Here is an 18,892-nt window from a genome sequence, read left to right on the forward strand (position 1 = left end):
CTCTGATAGAAAGGTTGTGCTCTTGCTGGAGTTAGGGCCTGAAGTCCAGTAAAGACATACCAGCCAGTGCAACTCACCTGAGATACTACTGACATTCAGTTAACCAGGAGTTTTGCATATGCATAATCAAGGAAGTAAAGTACTGTATATATTTATACAATGCCTATACAACAGAAATGCAACTATGTTAAATAATATTCCTTTCCAAGAAAGTGGTAGTTTATAGCAAGAAAGTATACTCACTTTTCATTTTCTGCTACGTGATTAGCAACTATTCTCTCCATTAGTATATTTGCAAAGCTTTTTGCTTTATCAGTCAAACCCTGTTTCAAATCATCACAGTCCAAACGTACCATAGGGAAATGAGCTAGTAGTGGCAAACTCATGATTTCCTTAGCAAGGCTGAGGAACTCATCTATAAACTTCAAAATGACATGTACACATGTTAAATTGCAGAAACATTTTAAAAATATTTAGATCCATTAATAAGATTTATAAATTCTTTAAAAAGCTTTAAAAATAATACTTCATTCTGATTAACATCTTTATTCAGGAAAAAAATCCACTTGTGGATACTCAATATGTTTTTGTGAGCTTAACGGCTGTACACCTATTTTTCTCTATTTTTTTAATTATTTCAAAGAAAAATTATGCATACAATGTATAATTTAAACTTACAGCAGTATATTCATCAAAACTGTGGTGTTCTGCTTCAAAGCTCTCTATTCGTGTGTCTGCTGTACCATCTACAAGCCAACCATACCTTTCAACTGTAAGATAATAATCACATTGAAACCACAATGCATGTACATAAAAGTAGGCTAATTATTTCACAAAATTAACTTCAAGTACTAACATTCTCATACAAAACGCAGTCTTAGATCACTTACCATATCTTTCAAAATGTTCTTTTGGACCTTCCAAGTTGGCCTGGATTGCTCTCTTTAGTGTAGATGAGGCCCAAGCTATGACATGGTTAGCAAGTTCAGTGTCAAGAGTTACAGTGGTGGCCCCACCAGCTAGCCAAGAATGTACTGTTTGAACATTCTAAGAGAAGCAGAAAATGACAATTATATTAAAAAAGTAAAAAAGTAACAATACAAAATTTAGATACATGTTCCTAAAATGTAACTTGGAAAGATTTTTTTTAAAACTGGGCTTGCTGCTATTGTTTATTTGTGTTGCAAAATCACAAGAGGCCCCAACCGAGATCGGGGCCCCATTGTGCTATCGACCATGCACACACATGCACACCAAGACTCTCTACCCCAAGAGCCTACAATCTAAACAAACAATGTATTATTCCCATTTTACAGATGAGGAACAGAGGCACAAAGAGATATACGGCTACATTACAACACCCTTACTCTGTGGTTAGCCCCATTGAAATCAATTAGTGATACGTTACTCTGGAAGTAGCCTAAGTATGAAAGGTTGTTGGAATCTAGCCCTCAGGTACTTGCCCAAAGTCATCCAGGAAGTCTGTGGCTAACCTCGAGTTCCAGTCCAGTATCTTAACTATAAGGCTTTAAACCTTCACACTTTAATTTAAGGGACTGGAGGTGTTAGCTATTTAACAGATATATCCTTTATCCAAAATGGTAGTCATTTGAATTAAGTTGATGATAATAACAAAAACAAAAGAACCTGGGTTGTCCATGAACCTGGGTTGTTCATTGACAGGTTCATTGTCAATGAACCATTGGGTTGCCGCCTGCTTGGGAACAAAAAAAGAGATTACTTTTTTGTTTGCTTTTGTTGCTAACATGGGGAGTCCTCCACAGCTGGAAAATGGAACTGGACACTTCTGGCTGATGAGAACACTGATAGTGATTTGTGAATTACCTGGTTAAAAGATCTGCAAGAGTATTCTGAATTCCTAGAAGATAAGAAGCTTTAAGGCTGATAAAACTGGCAGTACAAAAATTCCAAAGCAGAACTGCCTCTTGGCATAACTTTTGTGGACTGGGCTCCGCCTTGTTTGGTTACATGACTGTTGTGTTGTTGGTGAACACCAACAAATTATGACCTTGGACATGTGGAAGGAATGCTATGCAAGCCAAATGGATGGCCCAATGCTCCCTAATATGCAAAGACACTTTAGATTTTGGAAAGACCAAAGATCTTGCATCTGAAAGGGGTCCTAAGTGAGCTTCCCCAACCTAAATTTGATGCATCTGTGACTAGGGTGATTGCCTATTCTGGAGAAGCAAAGGGAATTCCCACACAACCCCCCAAAGGTTCTACCTACCAGTCCAGGGAGAACAAGACCTGAATAGTACTTGAATCACCATTTCTACATGATGGCAGGCTGATGACTACACCACAGCTAGCCAAGCTTGTAGCTCCTTGAAGTGCATTCTGGCATGCTGCACCAGACAACTGCACACTGGCATATACCTCAGAAGTTTGATGCAGTTTCATAATGAAGTAACAGGATGTACCTTTAGAGCTACAGCAACAACCTCCATTGTTTGGAATCTCAGCCTTAGCAGGAAAGCCCTGGCCTTTGTAGAGTTCTGGACTGCTCCAGTAAATTCTGTTCCTTGTACAGGAGTCAGGGTAGATTTCTACTTATTGATTAGGAGCCTGTATGTCAAAGGTGGAGTGCATAGTTGCCATGCTGGGCAGTACCTGAGATCTGGACTGACTTCTTACTAGCCAGTTGTCTAGGTAAGACTCCTGACTTTTGCAAGAATGGTGCTACCACAGTCATGCACTTCGTTGAACATGTCAGAAACTACTGACAGGCCATAGGGCAATACTGTGAATTGTCAGTGCGATCCATTGACCACAAATCTGAGGAATTTTCAGTGGCTCTAGGGAATTGCCACGTGAAAATAAGTGTCTTAAGTTGAGAGCAGCATATCAGTCATCTAGGGAAGGGATAACAGAAGTTAGAGTGACCATCTAGAATTTTATTTTCTTTAGGATCTTGACTAGCAGTCTGAGACCCCTCTTTGCCTCAGGATTATGAAGAATCAGGACTAAAATCCTTGCCTCTGAGCAACATGGGAACTTCCTCTATGGCCCCCATGAGAAGGAGAGACTGGACTTCCTGAAGTAGAACATTCTCATGACAGTGGTCCCTGAAGTCAGATGGGGAAGGGGAGTGGAATGAAGGAATAGAAACAAATTAAAGGGTGTAACCCAGTTCCACCGTGCTTACGACCCAGCAATCCATGATGATGCGGGACCAAGCACTTAGGAAGAGGGACAGACAGTTAGCAAATATTGGGATGGAAAAAGATATTCTGGGTAGTGGTTGACTGCTCTTAACCAACAGATCAAAGTGTTTGTTTAGAGGACCCAGTTTACCTAGATGAACTGGCAGCTACAGAAGAGGAAGGAGGAGGAAGATGCCTCTTGTAACTTCTGCCCCTATTCCTGAACAGGTCTTGGGTACGAGACATGAAAGGTGGAAACCACTGGGTCTGCTGCAGGCAGAACTTTTTACTTTTTGTCATTAGTGTATAAATCCCCAGAGACTTAAGGGTTGCGCTTGAATCCTTAAGACTATGTAGTCTCTCATCAGTCTTTTTAAAAAAGAGTGAGAGGCCTTCAAATGGGAGGTCTTGGAGAATTTGTTGCACCTCTGGGAGAAGACATGACAACTGCAACCAAGAGGAATGCCACATAGTGATGGCAGAAACCATAGCTCGAGCAGCAGAGTCTGCCACATCTAGACTTGCCTGCAAACTGTTCTGGCAACTAAATTGCCCTCCTCTATCATAGCAGTGAACTCCTGCTTTACCTCATCCGGAAGCCTGTCGTACTGAGCCAACAGAGCCTGCTGGTTCATGATTCTAAACTGTAAACCTCCCGTAGAATAAAGCTTCCTTCAGAATAGGTCCAGTTTCTTTACTTCTTTCCCTTCTGGCATACCACACATTGGATCAGTTTCAATGAGCCCGTCCTAGGCTCTGGAGGGAGTGACCCCTCTTGGTTTAAGGACTATACCTGGGAGTACCTCTTCTTTGAGCACTCCTCTGTGTCATTGCCTCCACTTGTTGCTTTCACCAAAGATCTAGGCAATGCCGGTATTGAGTCTTTAGAAGACTTACATTGCCTCTTCTTCGGTATCTCTAACAAAGATCTGCTTCTTGACTCAGTCAGATCAAGGGGAGCACTCCTAACAGATCTGGACATGCTTGATACCTGCTCTGCACAGGAAGGATCTGATGGTGGACAAACTGCAGGCTCCATGAGCAGACTGTTGAGCCTAGTTGCCTTTTCTTTAAGCAGAGCTTGAACCCCCTACAAATGTCACCTTTGTCACTCACATACACCTCTCCCAGACATTCAAGACAGCTGGGATGCAGGTCATTTACCGGCATAGACTTGTTACCTGAGTGACAGGTCTTAAAGCCCGGAGAACAAGGCATGAATCCGCTACCAGTACCAAAATGGAAACTGGTGATTCCGTGATATTAAATACTAACCTAAACTTACTCTTTCATCTAAACTATGTACAAAAACTCTAAACTAGCCTAAAACCAACACAACTGGTACTATCTACACTAAAGAAGGTAGGACTTTCAAATGCAAGGATAGCAGTTCCAACAACAGTTACTGGTGGTATGAAGGAACTGAGGGAGGTCAGGGATGGCTCTGCCCTTTATACCTGCATGCAGGGGTGTGAGGCAGCAAAGGGCACTCATGCCACCCCAACAGGTACTGCTGAGGGAAAAATCTCCAACAATTGTGCACAAGGTGTGCACAAACCTACAGTGGAATGGATGTGCAATCACTCAGAGAAGTAGTGTTGGGCTTTATTGGTCCAAACTCTATTTGTCAAGCTGCTCACAATGTTCTCACTGAGGAACAGTCTGTGACACAGAGAGTATCCAGGCCTCCCTCTTCAGACTGTTTAGTGCATATGTTGCCATTGGCAGTAAATACTAACCATTAGGTGGCACACAGGCAATCACTGGCTCCTGGTCCAAGGCACACCAAAACACACCTCAGAGCTCAGCATCCTGACTGCCATAAGGAATCATGCTCTGCATTGCAGAATCCTCGCAGCAGAGACAATGCATCCCGCTACATCTCTGTTTCTAAACTCTCTTCTGGCCAGAGCAGGATATGATCCTAAATTATTAACATCTTCATATACTCTGTAACGTTACACATACAAACTCCAGAGGTAAATAAAGATTAAACTGCACCTGCAGAGTCTGCCCTATCCGGGTCACTATAAACAGAATGGCTTCTTCCAGATCTTGAAGGCTTGGATAGAACTCCATTTTCTCATCATCAAAAGTCAATTCCATCTTAAACAATGGCAGCCATCTTTTGTCTTCAGGATCAAAGAGCTTCACATAAGCTTCAACGGTTCTTCTCAATAGCTCTTTCAGCTAGACAATACCACACATTGACTTTATTACATGAAAGCCCCGAAAACTATATCTCTTCCACTTTTTACATAAATCAGGACTTCCATTTTACTTCAGTACCTTGAGCCTTGCCCAGAGCCTAATTAAGTCAACAGGAGTCCTTCAATTGACTTCAGTGGGCATTAGATCAGACCCTTAAAAGTAACACTCACTTCTGTCAAAGTGTTTTTATCTGCTATTGTTACAATAACACAACTAATATTACTAGCGCACCCAAGCATTACTATAAATGACAGATGGAATATGATAATAATTTTTAATTTTTGTTTGCTTACTTTGTGCATTTGAAAGCGCTTTGTATATAGTTTGTATTAACCTTTTTCCTATAATTTTTTTTCAGGGTTTGATCCTGAACACACTTACACATGAGCAACTTTAATCCCACTGAATATTATTCATATGTCTATGTATTTACACAACTAGGTCCTTTGTCAGTTTCCCTTCTTTGTATGTGTGTGTTTGTTTTAAAATACAGCAGCAGGGTAAAGGATTTTTTTTAAAAATATGGGAAATATAATTTTGCAACCACGAAAACTGGCTGGGGAATTCATCAATTTTATCTCTTTTTTTAACTGATTAGGTTTCAAGTGATTGAGTCTCTTTCAAGAGACTATCAAACTGTTTTATGTCCAAAATTTTCATTCGCTTTGGGGAAAATAAAAACACTTAATACTATCTGAGTCTTTTACAAAAGAAAACTTTTTAAAAATCTGGCAATATATTTTCCTAATCTAACCGGATTCCAGACAATAGAGAGTTAACAATAAGATTTTTAATTAAAAATAACAGATGGTATATTGAACTGGCTTATTTAAAAATCACCAAATTATTACATATAAAAGTTAACTATTGTAGGTTCAAAAGATATTCACCTGGTTAGACATAAGTGTAGCCACACAGTTATAGAAAGAATCAACTTTCTCTGACTTTACACCCTCTAATGCCTCCTTTCTGGTGAAGAGATTGATAACTCTTGGATACCATGTGTTCAGTAATTTCTCTTCTGTTTTTGAACAGTTTAAAGAAACATCATTCTTCAGTGATTCACAATCAACTGGACCTTTCAAACTGTTTACCAGAAAAAGAAAAACGAAGGACTGATATGAAAATTAAATTCTACGATCTAACAGGACAACTGTGTAGAACTGGGATCTTAGTCTTGTACTATATCTACCAAACTATGAAGTCTATTCTTCCTTTAAAAAAAGGAAAGCCTAAGTGATCCTCTTCCGGTCAGATTGAAAAGCCCCAAAAACTAAAGAACTGATACTGGGAACAGGATCAGCAACAAAGGTATGGAAGATAAAACTGGATCTATCAACTGCAAGACTGGAGAAAAATACCCAAATGTAAATAGTAAAGGGAACATGTAATAGTGGAAAATGAGGAAATGAACATTGGTGAAGTTTCCCTACAGCGAGCAGTCTTGCTAGAAGAGAACATATCAATTTCTTCAGGTAAAAATACAGGGAATGAATCCTACTATATGTCATGTCTTGATCCACTGAAGTCAATGGGAATTTAGCCATTGAGTTCTACTGCTCATGAGCTGGCCTTAAGAGAATTAATGGGAGAACATACTCCCAATGTACTGATATTACTCATAACGTACAAGCAGATGAACTATTTGTTCACAGCACAGAGTAGGAAAATTATGTTAAATGTTTTACAGTGTGATGTTTCCTACTTATAGGACCTTAAAGAAGCAAAATAACACATTAAGCATTTTATTATTCATATATCAAATTAAAATAAATTGCAATTTCATAAAATTTTTATTAACTACAAAAACACTGCTCATATAGCCAACATTTATAATCTTTTAATTCAGCAAAAGATATTTTACCTGAAATTTGACAAGTCCACTATAAGTAATTTGGAAAATGTTGTGTAACCAATATCCAATAAAATTTTCAGAGTAGGATGAAGAATGTGCAAGTTTGTGAGGATCTGACTTCTTGCTTGTATAAAACTATTATGCCATGGTCTGGAAAAATCCAGACCTCTGAAAAAGTAAAAGCAACAAATGGAGAAAACAAACAACACAACATATTAAAGAACTTCAGTAAAATATCCTTTAGATCTAAAAAGTGTGATTTTTAAAATAAATAAATTATATATATATATATATACACACCCACACATTTATGCAGGTAAGGGTGTTATGCACCTATCTTCAACATAATGTAGTGGAAATTATGTAAATAAACTGTTCACTCATCCATGAGATAATACACTCTATTTCAGATCAACTGGTTTTACCATCGGTTCACCATCATAAACTGTGATTTCATCAGATATTATTAACTCAGAAGGGTCAGACTGGATTAGTATTGGGGTGAGAGATGCAAGTGCTGGTGATTCAGCAAATGGCACTCTTGCTTCTAAATAAATTACACCAACAGAATGTGACAGGGGGCACTCTGCTGCCATAACTGCCATCTTTCAGATCAAATTCAAAACCAAGTTCCAGACTACAAGTGGTCATTAAAATTCCCATTGCACTTTTCCAAAGAGTATTTGTATGAACCCTGACATCCTAGTCAAATTCCAAATTAGGGATTTATATTCTACCTGAATCTCCCTACAGTTTCAACTTACTTCCTGTCCTAGGGCTGGATCGTGCACCACTGAAGTCAGTGGAAGCTTTGCCATCAACTTCAATGATTGCAGGATGAGGCAGCCGAAGTGTAGTGAAGCATTGCTCTCTACCATTGAAAAGATGCATTTCATTCTAGAGGTGGCTACCTTTCAGTTGTGGGCAACATGATCTTTATGATTTGTATAATCAGGGCCAGATTCTGACATCCTTATTCATATTGAATAACACCTTACTTCATTAGTCCCATTGACTTCAAATGGAACTACTCTTGAAGAAGGGCGATGCTCAGTGTGAGCAAGGGTGCCAAAATGTGCCCTGTAGTAAAAACTTTTTAAAGAACTAATGATTCATTTGGATGTAAACTGCTATATAAGAACAAGGGCCTGATTACTGCTGAATTGCAGAATCAATACTAGGAGCCCAGTTATCCCATTATTGTGTTTATACATCTGAGTAAGAGTAGGGTGACCAGACAACAAGTGTGAAAAATTGGGACAAGGGAGAGGGGAAATAGGAGCCTATGTAAGAAAAAGACCCAAAAATCGGAACTGTCCATATAAAATCGGGACATCTGGTCACCCTAAATAAGAGTCGCCCAAATGTAACTGAAAGGGTGATTAGTCACTAGGCTACTTCTTAACTTAATTTACTCACAAAGGTGAGACTGGTAGTGGTCCTTCCTTTTCATCTTCAAGTCCTTTTACATCAGGTTTCACAAGAACACTTCGCACTAGAATGCATTTATAAATATGTAACCATTAGAAGGAAATTTAACTCTCTTTAATTTCCACAAAAGGAAACTGGCTGGATTTTCTCTGGAGAGGACCAAGACTCTGGTATGATGGAGATTTAACTATCACTCAAATCTTCAGAATATTTCCCCCCACAAAGGTCCCTGATGAGGCCATTTTAAAAGTTTGTATTGTCAAGTATGTTTTGTGGAAAACTGATATTAAATAAGGAATCTCCTTTTCCTATCAGACTGTCCTTTAATCTTCATAAGGTTTTGGATAAACTAGTGCTTAACACGTAAAATAATTAGAACACTTAAAAAAACTTCCACTGGAGTGTATGTGACAGGGCACTCTGCTGCCATAAGTGCTGTCTTGTTCATATCAAATTCTAAACCAAGTTCCAGACTATAAGTGGTCATTAAAGTTCCCACTTTTCAAAAGAGCATTGGTAGTATTAGGGACACTATGAACATGCTGGCAACATTTTAAATGAAAAGAATAACCTAACCTATTAATTTTAAATATTAGCCACAAAAATATCGGGTATAAAATTTTATCACAAATACTTTTGCAGTTTTCAGAAACTTTTAGTGTGAAAAAATTATGGACGCTTTAGATTAAAAAAAAATCTAGATTTAACATTCCATTTTTAAATCTTTTGAAAACAAGTTTCAGAAATGTCTATGAAAAAGCATCCAACAAAAAATATTCAGTTTTAAGCACGTCACTTTATAACTTGCAAAATAAAAGAAAGTCAGAAGGGCATCTGTCATCTGGTTCATCTTTACCCTACCACAATGTTTTTTATGTTTGCTTTAATAACAGTAGAAAGTAGCAGAACATTAATTCAAACATAATTACTATTTTATTTGTATAATTGCAACATTAAAGGCCCCAATAAGAAATCAAGTATATATATAGAGTGACCATTAAGCTAGGCACTATAAATACACACAACAAAAAGACAGTTCCTTACAATCTATATTATGAGAAACAAACAAGCAGATGGAGGAGCAGCATAAAGTAACAGTGAGACAATTTTGATTACATCAGCTTTAGCTGTTACCAATTATTTTGCAGGCAGCATGACAAAGGTTAAGTTTTCAGGAGAGATTTGAAGGATAACACAGTTTCTTTGCAGATTTTTACCAGGAGCTTACCCATGCATAAGAACTAACGTGGGAAAAAAGAATGAGGGTGCTTGTGAGAAAATATAACTAATGAATAATAAAGGCTAATATCCCTGAAATAGAAGAAGCATGAAAAGAGGGCCCTCTAACATGAAAAATGGTGGGTAAGGCAGAGATAAGCCATGAAGGTTGTCTCTTCAGGAGAAAAATGGATATGTTCTTAACTCAAGTAAAATAACTGAAATTATTTAATCTCAAAGTAACACCCAAGACAAGACAGTTTATAGTCTTCACATGGGTAAGCAGCAGGAATTAAAGACTAAATGCCTCCATAACTCGGCCTGCTAACTAACTCAGGTGAAAAATACAGACTGCTTTGTCTTCACTACGATATTACTTCAAGTTAGTGAACTAGAATTAAGGACATCTCTTTTCCCCCCTGGTGACGATTTTCTGCAGCACCATTTTGAATGGATTATAACATGTACCTATTCATACATTAATATTAATATAATGTAGCTTGTAGCTCTTACCCACACATCTCTTCATGCTCATTTCAAAATCTTTTGTTACTTCATCTAAAAGCTCTTCAACCAGTAACTCTCTGTCTTTGCCTTCCATAAGGGACTGAGGCACCAGAGTAAGCATGGAGGTCAGCCATTGCTGCTGAATAGGAACTACTGGATTATTTTCCACACACTTCTTCATAAAGAGATAGTTGGTCTGAAAGGACAATAATATCATAATCATTAATCCGCTAAACTAGACTTTCATCAGTAAAGTCAGGGTATCAGATTATCATCTTGTCAAAGTAATCACTAGTACACTGAAGGCTGCCCCAAAACAGCTAAAAAAATTTTGCCTGCCCCATTACGCAAAGATGGTGTATTGTTATCTTTCTTGCCTCAGTTTCTGCTAATGCTTGTGGAGCACACCTTTGTGACTTTGATAAAATAGATAGCCTCCTGTAAGACTGATATTAAAGCAGCTCAATTAATCATTTACCTGACACAGCAGACTAATGAGGTATGAGCTGGTGCTTGTGGGTGATGGGTTTGTTACCACCCACATTAAGACCTGTACACCCATGGATCTTAGACATTGACACTTACTTGACAGGGGAAGTGTATGGAACACAGTGGCTAAGTAGGTGTGATCAAGCTTCCTTCTAGTTTCAGACAGATGCTGGACTGTAGATTTGCGTCTGAGAGCAGAGTGGCTCACAGAGATATGCCTTGTCTTAAGAACAAGAAGTTATCCGCTCCATGATTTGCACATGTACATACACATGAATGTCTTCCTTAAAACCAGGGCACAACCTCCATGATTCCCAAACCCTTTTATTTCCCAGGGGCTAGAATGTAACCTATGGACTCAATTCAAAACTCACTGATGTCTGGCTCCTAGGCGGAAGCGGCAAGCAGCTTCACGTGACTCTTGCCTGCAGGTACCACCACCCTCCAGTCCTCATTGCTGGGAATTGGTGCTTCGGGTGGGGGCAGCACATGGGACCCCATGGCTCCACTGTCTAGAAGCCAGACCTGTTATAGCTGCTTCCGGGGCACAGCACGGTGTCGGAAAAGGTAGGCACTAGTCTGCCTTAGCTGGGCAGCCCCGACAACAGGATTTTTAAGTACCAGTAGGCATGACTGATTGCAGCAAAGCGACCCAGTGCCTTATATGCTGCGAGCCAGTCTCAACCGAGGTTTGAAAAACACTGGTGTAAGTGACCACTTATCACTTAGTCCAGCTTGTCTGGGTAGCAAGATAGGCTCTCCAGTCTAAGAGGACTGCCTGTGACTCAATGATAAGACTATTATAGTGATCCAGGAGTTCACATTAGTTACTTTGGTTGGTGAAATCTAATTATAAAACATACCACCAATTTGGAGCGTCTAGCCCATTTTTGGCAGTTTGCCCTGAGGTAGGCACTCATGGCCATGAGCCACTCCAGACAGCATGACAGCCACCTCTTCCAAAAGGCAATTGTTAGAAACTGGCCTAATTTAACACTATTAATTCCTCACACACATGCAATTTCTGTATTATTTCAGCACAGGAATCATGCGGTATCTCTTGTGAGAAAAGTAGAATAGTAAACAATTTAACTCACTCTTCGTTTTTTTTGTTCACTGTTCATCTGTAAAAATAAAATGAAAACATAACAAAAAAGTCACATATCAAAGTAAGAGTGTAAACAATGATAATCCATATCAGAAAACAAATATATTAATATAAATCATGATTCTCAAGCTGAACAAATATTATTGCTACTTAAGAGCTCTACCTTACAAACATGCATGCATCTATATATTGACTTCACTGGAACTATTCACATGGGTCAAGCTATTTATGATTTAATGCACGATTGGGCCCTAATTTGCTAAACATTTGCAGATAAGAGACTAAATACATTATCAACAAGAATCATATATAACGTGATCAAAATTAAACATTACAGCTGAAAGGAATTAAAAACTCACAGTAGAAGGTAGTTCTGGCTCAGGAGGTGTAGGAACTCTCCGATACTTTTCTTCCATGGTTGCTTTATAATCTTTTAAAGCCCGGTCAATTCTGAAGTATAGTTTATAGTTGGAAATAGTTTTTAAAACTTTCACACAATATTTAAAAAATAACATAATACAGTCTTTTTAAAATGCTGCAAATTCCTTTTTCATATTTACCAACTATTCCAACTCTATAGAGTAAGACTCTCCAACCTGCTCTCTCTTCTCTTATATAGTGAGATACCCATATCTTAATCACAGTCAAAAGAAAATATTGTGTGTGTGTGCGCATATGTATATATTTTATATATATATATATATATATGTGTGTGTGTGTGTGTACACACACTGAACTTTCACTAGAACGTGGAATTTGGGATCCATGCGTGATACTGCGTTAACACGGGGACCTGAGTTATAGCAGGGACCGCGTTAAAATGAATTGCAATTAAAGCAATTAAATTTGGGATCCATGACTGTGACATATGTGAATTCGCGCTATATAGAAGCGCATTCTAGTGAGGGTCCGGTGTATATATAGTCATTCTAAGTTGAACACGGTGAGCTAAACACCAGACTGATACCATGATTGATTTTTACTTCTACCCCTTTCTGAAAGTAGGTCCCAACCAACTGTGCTATGTCAATGACTGAGTGAAGTGAGGTTCCTGAGGAAGTCTAATTGTATTATTTAAATATGTTAAGAAGCGAAAAAGATGCTCTCCTTTTTACGGAATGAATTTATAAATTGAAAAATAAATAATTAAAATAATTAAATGGCCATTAGAAGAGTTTAGATGACTGGTATTGGCCTGTCATGTTGACCTTAGCAATCAAAACATTCCACCTCATTCTGTGTAATGTGAGTATACTGTACATTAACAAGTGAACATATATATATACAGGTTTCGGAGTGGTAGCCATGTCAGCCTGTATCAGAAAAAACAATGAGGAGTCCTTGTGGCACTGGGAGACTAACAAATTTATTTGGGCATAAGCTTTCATAAGCTAGAACCCACTTCATCAGATGCATGGAGTGGAAAATATAGGAGCAGGTATAAATACATGAAAAGATGGTAGCTGCCTTACCAAGTGTGAGATCAGTATAATGAGACAATTTAATTAACAGTAGGATACCAATGGAGGAAAAATAACTTTGAAGTGGGCCACTCTCATTACCACTACAAAACAGCTGAGAAGAAGGTGTGAATAACAGTAGGGGGAAATAAGTATGGGGGAAATTAAGTTTAGGTTTTGTAATGACCCAAACACTCCCAGTCTTTATTCAGGCCTAATTTGATGGTGTCCAGTTTGCAAATTAATTTCAGTTATGCAGTTTCATGTTGGAGTCTGTTTTTGAAGTTTTTGTTGTTGAAGAATTGCCATTTTTATGTCTGTTATTGAGTGACCAGGGAGATTAAAGTGTTCTCCTACTGGTTTTTGAATAGTTTTGAATCAGGGGCTCGTTCACCTGCACATCTATCATCACCCGCACATATGCCAGCAATGCCCCTCTGCCATGTACACTGGCCAAACCAGACAGTCTCTACACAAGAATAAATGGACACAAATCTGACATCAGGAATTATAACACTCAAAAACCAGTAAGTTGGCACAGTGAGTTTGTTAGCAGTAGACATACGGTTCAGGAGACGTATCCTAGTAGAACAGTTCAAGAAAAATAGTCCATCACTATTAGACTCACTGGCAATAAATTTAAAGTTAAAATTGCATTTTAATATTTCCAAATAATATATTCTTTGTTTGATTAATGTTGCATCATACTGTATTCAATATCAAGAGTGTGTTTTTCTTAATTCTCATGTATTGGTATCACATTATAATTGCCCATCTAGTTTACAAATTAAAAGTCAAAATAGCAATAACATATTTGATTACAGTTAGCAATCCCATTCTTAACATACATGACAGAACAAGGTCATTTTAGAGATTATATGAAATGTTTGAAATAAATCTGTCTTCCGCATTTTAAATTTAAAATATCTTATTTGACATTCATAAGTGTATCTATCAAAATTTCTAAATACATGTACAATACTAAAAAAAAATCACAATTTAGAAGAGACCATTTAAAAAAAATTACACATCATCTGAAAATTATTAATCTATTATTGCTCAAGATTATTTAAAATTGAAAAAGATGAAAGAGGAAAAAACTAATTGTTGTCCATTTTTTCCAGTTTCTTTACATTAAGTATTTGACAGCTGTTTTACTGTTTCCTTGTGTGGGGTTTTCACAAATCAAAAAGGGAAAAATCATTTTACAAAGTAGAAAATATCATTATAAAATTCACAAACATTGGCAAGGGGACTCAGGGACAGGTGCAGTAACTGAAACTATTTTGAATTTCTTTTTATTTCAGGTTTATAGTGTCCCTTTAAACAAATCAAAGGTATCATCTTCTCTTTTTCAACAGTACATTTATGCTTAACAAGAGTGGAATTAATAATATTTTAAACTATTCACACAATGTACAGTCTAAGGATAGGTATCAATATTTAAGCAGAACTTCCTACTGATGCCATGATTATGATTCTGAAATTCTCTTGTAACATAGCTGCAAATAATGTATCTTAGGCCATCAATGACACTAAATATGTGAGGATCATAACTGACCTTATGTAAGGAGAATCAATTTAACAAGACAATTTAATATCATACTTCAAGAGATCCTTCTCAGCCTATCAGAATGCACGTCAGCAGTCATTTTATTGTATAATAAATTATCAATGTGACATAGTTAACATTCCGAGCATTCCAAGTGGCCTCACTCTGCCACTACAGATATTAGTGGAAGATCAGAATTTGGCTTCAGATGTTAAGAACTAAAAATGCAGGGGTTTAATTTTGTATTTGTTAAGCTTGTATTGTGATAGACCAGAGATCTGGCAACCTCTGGCACATGGCTCGCCAGGGTAAGCAGCCTGGCAGGCCGGGCCAGTTTGTTTACCTGTTGCATCGACAGGTTCGGCTGGAAGCTGTGGCCTGCACATTCCTCGGCCCATGCCGCTTCCTGCCGCCCCCATTGGCCTGGAATAGCAAACTGCGGCCAGTGGGAGCCACAGTCGACCGAATCTGCCAACACAGTAAACAAACTGGCCTGGCCCACCAGGGAGCCATGCCAGAGGTTGCTGACCCCTGTGATAGACTGAAAAACATGCAGGGCAGGTTATCTTGCTCTCTGCTTGTAAAGCACCATGTAAATGTAGGGCTTTGTATAACTGATTTTATAGTTATTAATAAAAATACCGTTGCCTCTTTTCCTCAGTACTAATCCATTTCCCTTGTGCTAAACTACTCTTAGGCCTTGATCCTGCAATCTGACTTTATGCCAGTGCTTAGTTCCACTGAAATCAACAGGACACTAAACTAATGCAGGAATTCCCCCTGCATGGACCAGACTGTAAAATCCAGGCCTTATTTTATCTATTTAGGAATTGAATTATTTCCAAAGAAAACAAAGGGGAGGGGGATATTTCTTAAATATAGTCTGCGTAAAAAGAAAAATGTTTCAAAATGTGAACAGGTATGTGCATGCAGTGGTTACTTTTAAGCGAGATGCATTAGGGTTATCCATGCAAATGAGTACCGTCACTACATTTCACCAACATGGCTCCAATCCTACAAAGACTTACACAGGTGCTTAACCTTAAACATTGAATTGACATCAATGGGACATCAATGGGACTTACATGCTAAGTAAGATAAGCATGTGCTAAAGCCTTTGCTAGACTGAGGCCTTAGTCTCCACTCAATCATCTTGAGGCAATTATGTACTTTGTCTATGCTTCTTAACCCTATAGATTTAGGTTAGATTGCTTCCTCTGCACTGCTTTATCTTTGATCAAGCAAGCACACACACACACTTCCAATGCCAACACTACTCCCAGGGTAGCCTGACAGATGCGTTCTTAGCCCACATCATCCTTGCATTTATACCAACAGAGTAATCATATATCCTTAAAAACTTGCAGAAAAAGAAATATAGTAATTTAAAAGATAGTTGCAATTAATAAATTTCAAAAAAACCTTAGCAATAGATTTCCATGTTAACTTAGTTACCAGTCAGACCTACAAAAATTACATGAAATTACTCTTTCTAATGTTTTTGTAAATGCTTTTTCATACATAGGACTTTGTAAAGCATTATTTGAGTATAATATTAATGTATGTAAATCTATGAATAGGGCTCCATGTCTGTCATGAAAGTCGCAGAAGTCACAGATTCCATGACTTTCCGTGATCTCCATGACTTCTGCAGTGGCCAGTGTAGCTGACCCCAGGGCCAGCTGCTCAGGTAGCGCCGGGGCCAGCCACACCAGCCGCTGCTGGAGTGGCCCCGAGGACTACTCGAGCAGCAGCTGCTGCAGCTGTCCCCAGGGATCGCCCAAGCAGCGACCAGTGTGGCTGGAACTGGGGACCGCCTGAGCAGTGATCCTTGGGGCAGCCATAGCAGCCGCTGTCAGCAGCCCCCAGCAGTGGTCCCGGGGTGGCTGGAACAGCCGCTGTTGGCGGACCCCAGCAGCAGTCCCAGGGCAGCTGGAGCAGCAGCGGTCATCAGTACCTGGCAGCGGTCCTGGGACACTGGAGCAGCTGCCAGTCAGCAGCAGCCCCCGGCAGCTAGTGCTGTGGACCCCTCCCTAGCAGCGACCCATTCCCCCCAAGATTTAGTCTGGGGTATTTATAGTATAAATACTGGCAATGAATTTTTGTTTATTGACTGTGGTATAGGCGATAAATTTTTGTCATAGGTGATGAATTTTTGTTTATTGCCTTTGACCTGTCCATGACTTTTATTAAAAATACCCGTGACTAAATCATAGCCTTATCTATGAACCACCACAACAGGTGCACTCCTTTGAGACAATGCAAATCACTAAACCCAGAACAAAACATGCAAGAGCTGGTGCCAGAGCTTTCTCTATTGCAGGGACCCAGCTACAGAACAATCTTCTAGAGGAGTTGAAGTGAATCCAGAGTCTACCCATCTTTAGTTAACATTGCAAAGCCTTTTTTTTTTTTTTGAGAAAACCTTTCCATCGTAACTGACACTTATTCCCAATCCTTCCCCTTCACAAAGAAAACCTCTAAAGCTACCCCAGAGTTTTGATCCTGTAAAGGGAAAAGTGTCAGTGAGACTCCGTGACATGATTAGGGACCTTGCTATTGATTTTATATGGAAGACACTTTGATGGTAATGGATGGCAGCATAAAACTCGAAGAAAAAAAGATTGTTAAAACCTCTCAGTTGCCTAGGAATGCAGTGATCCTTTAATCTGAATCTGAACATCACTTATTGGTTGAATTATATGAAACTCACACTATCTGATTAAGCATCTTTTGCTGTTCCTTGAATCTTCGGTATTTCAATAGTTTATTGTGTGATGATGATGATGACACACCAGCTGTTGATGACATAGGTAAAACTATAGGTGGCAAATGATTGTTCCAATCCTCTTTATCAGTGGGTGGTGTCAACCTGTTTGACAATGACATCTAAATGCACAATAAAACAAGAAAAATTTAATAGATTACTATATTAAATTGGACTTGCATGAGAAATAGAATGGGTTAGTCACAATAATTTCCATGATCTAGACACCAAAGCGACATAGGCTTCTACAATGGAAAGACTGGCGCTGATTCCATGGGTGCTCCAACCTTGGAGCACCCATGGAAAAAAAAGTAGCAGGCGCTTAGCACTCACCAGCAGCCAAGCACCCTCCCAACCTCCTGAGCCTGCTGACCACCGACAGCCCCACCGATCAACTCCTTCCACTCCCTGCCAGAGTCTCCCACCCGCCGTGAATCAGCTGTTCCATGGCATGCAGGAGACACTGGGAGGAAGGGAAAGGAACAGGAACGGGGCGTACTTGGGGGAGCGGGTGGAATGGGGTGGGAAAAGGAGTAGTGGGGGCATGGCAGGGCCTTGGGGGAAGCAGTGGAGTTGGGGCAGGGCCTGTGGCTGAGCAGGAGTTGAAAAACTGGAAGGCAATGCCTGTGAATGGAAAAACTATACTATATGTACTTAAATTCCAAAATACAAAGGGATATTTAGGGCTCTATTCAGTCCTTGGTTCATACAAAAGAAAATAACTGGAAATGGTGAATGTGACTCTAAATACTACATGAACAACTTGACATACTATTATTTTTGTCTCAACTGATCTGTAAGTGAAAATCTTGGTTTTGGGTAAGGTTTCCAGATAAGGGCTGTCGTAGCTTCCTACTCAGATTTGAACCTTAGCGTTCATAACCTGAGAAGCTAGCATGAACCCCTCTAAGCTTAATTACCAGCTTAGATTTGATCTCGCTGCCACCACCTGTTATGTCCCAGTTTTCATTACACTTTATAGCATCTTTCCAGTGATGGTTCACTGGGTCGAGGTAGTACTGTGAGACTGGTTGAGGTAAGAAGGATAGGTGGTGTCTGTGCTTTCCCTTGGTTGTTGGTGGGTTTTGGGTTGCCCCTCGTTGTTAGGGGTTTATTGTCGTGTGCCT

At 39.1% G+C, this 18,892-nt stretch overlaps 1 protein-coding gene across 1 annotated transcript in view; it reads right to left on the bottom strand.

Annotated features, from left to right (window-relative positions):
* The window catches only part of DNAH12 (dynein axonemal heavy chain 12), a 178,206-nt gene that overhangs the window by 148,022 nt on the left and 11,292 nt on the right, over window positions 1–18,892 (bottom strand). Inside the window, 11 exon segments of the mRNA XM_075073319.1 lie at window positions 244–422; window positions 679–770; window positions 891–1,047; window positions 5,169–5,357; window positions 6,269–6,464; window positions 7,243–7,401; window positions 8,653–8,728; window positions 10,396–10,585; window positions 11,976–12,002; window positions 12,346–12,436; window positions 17,712–17,887. Of these exon segments, the coding sequence (XP_074929420.1) occupies window positions 244–422; window positions 679–770; window positions 891–1,047; window positions 5,169–5,357; window positions 6,269–6,464; window positions 7,243–7,401; window positions 8,653–8,728; window positions 10,396–10,585; window positions 11,976–12,002; window positions 12,346–12,436; window positions 17,712–17,887 (1,532 nt within the window).

This window comes from Chelonoidis abingdonii, chromosome 17 (assembly GCF_003597395.2).
Source record: "Chelonoidis abingdonii isolate Lonesome George chromosome 17, CheloAbing_2.0, whole genome shotgun sequence".
Taxonomy (NCBI): Eukaryota; Metazoa; Chordata; order Testudines; family Testudinidae; genus Chelonoidis; species Chelonoidis abingdonii.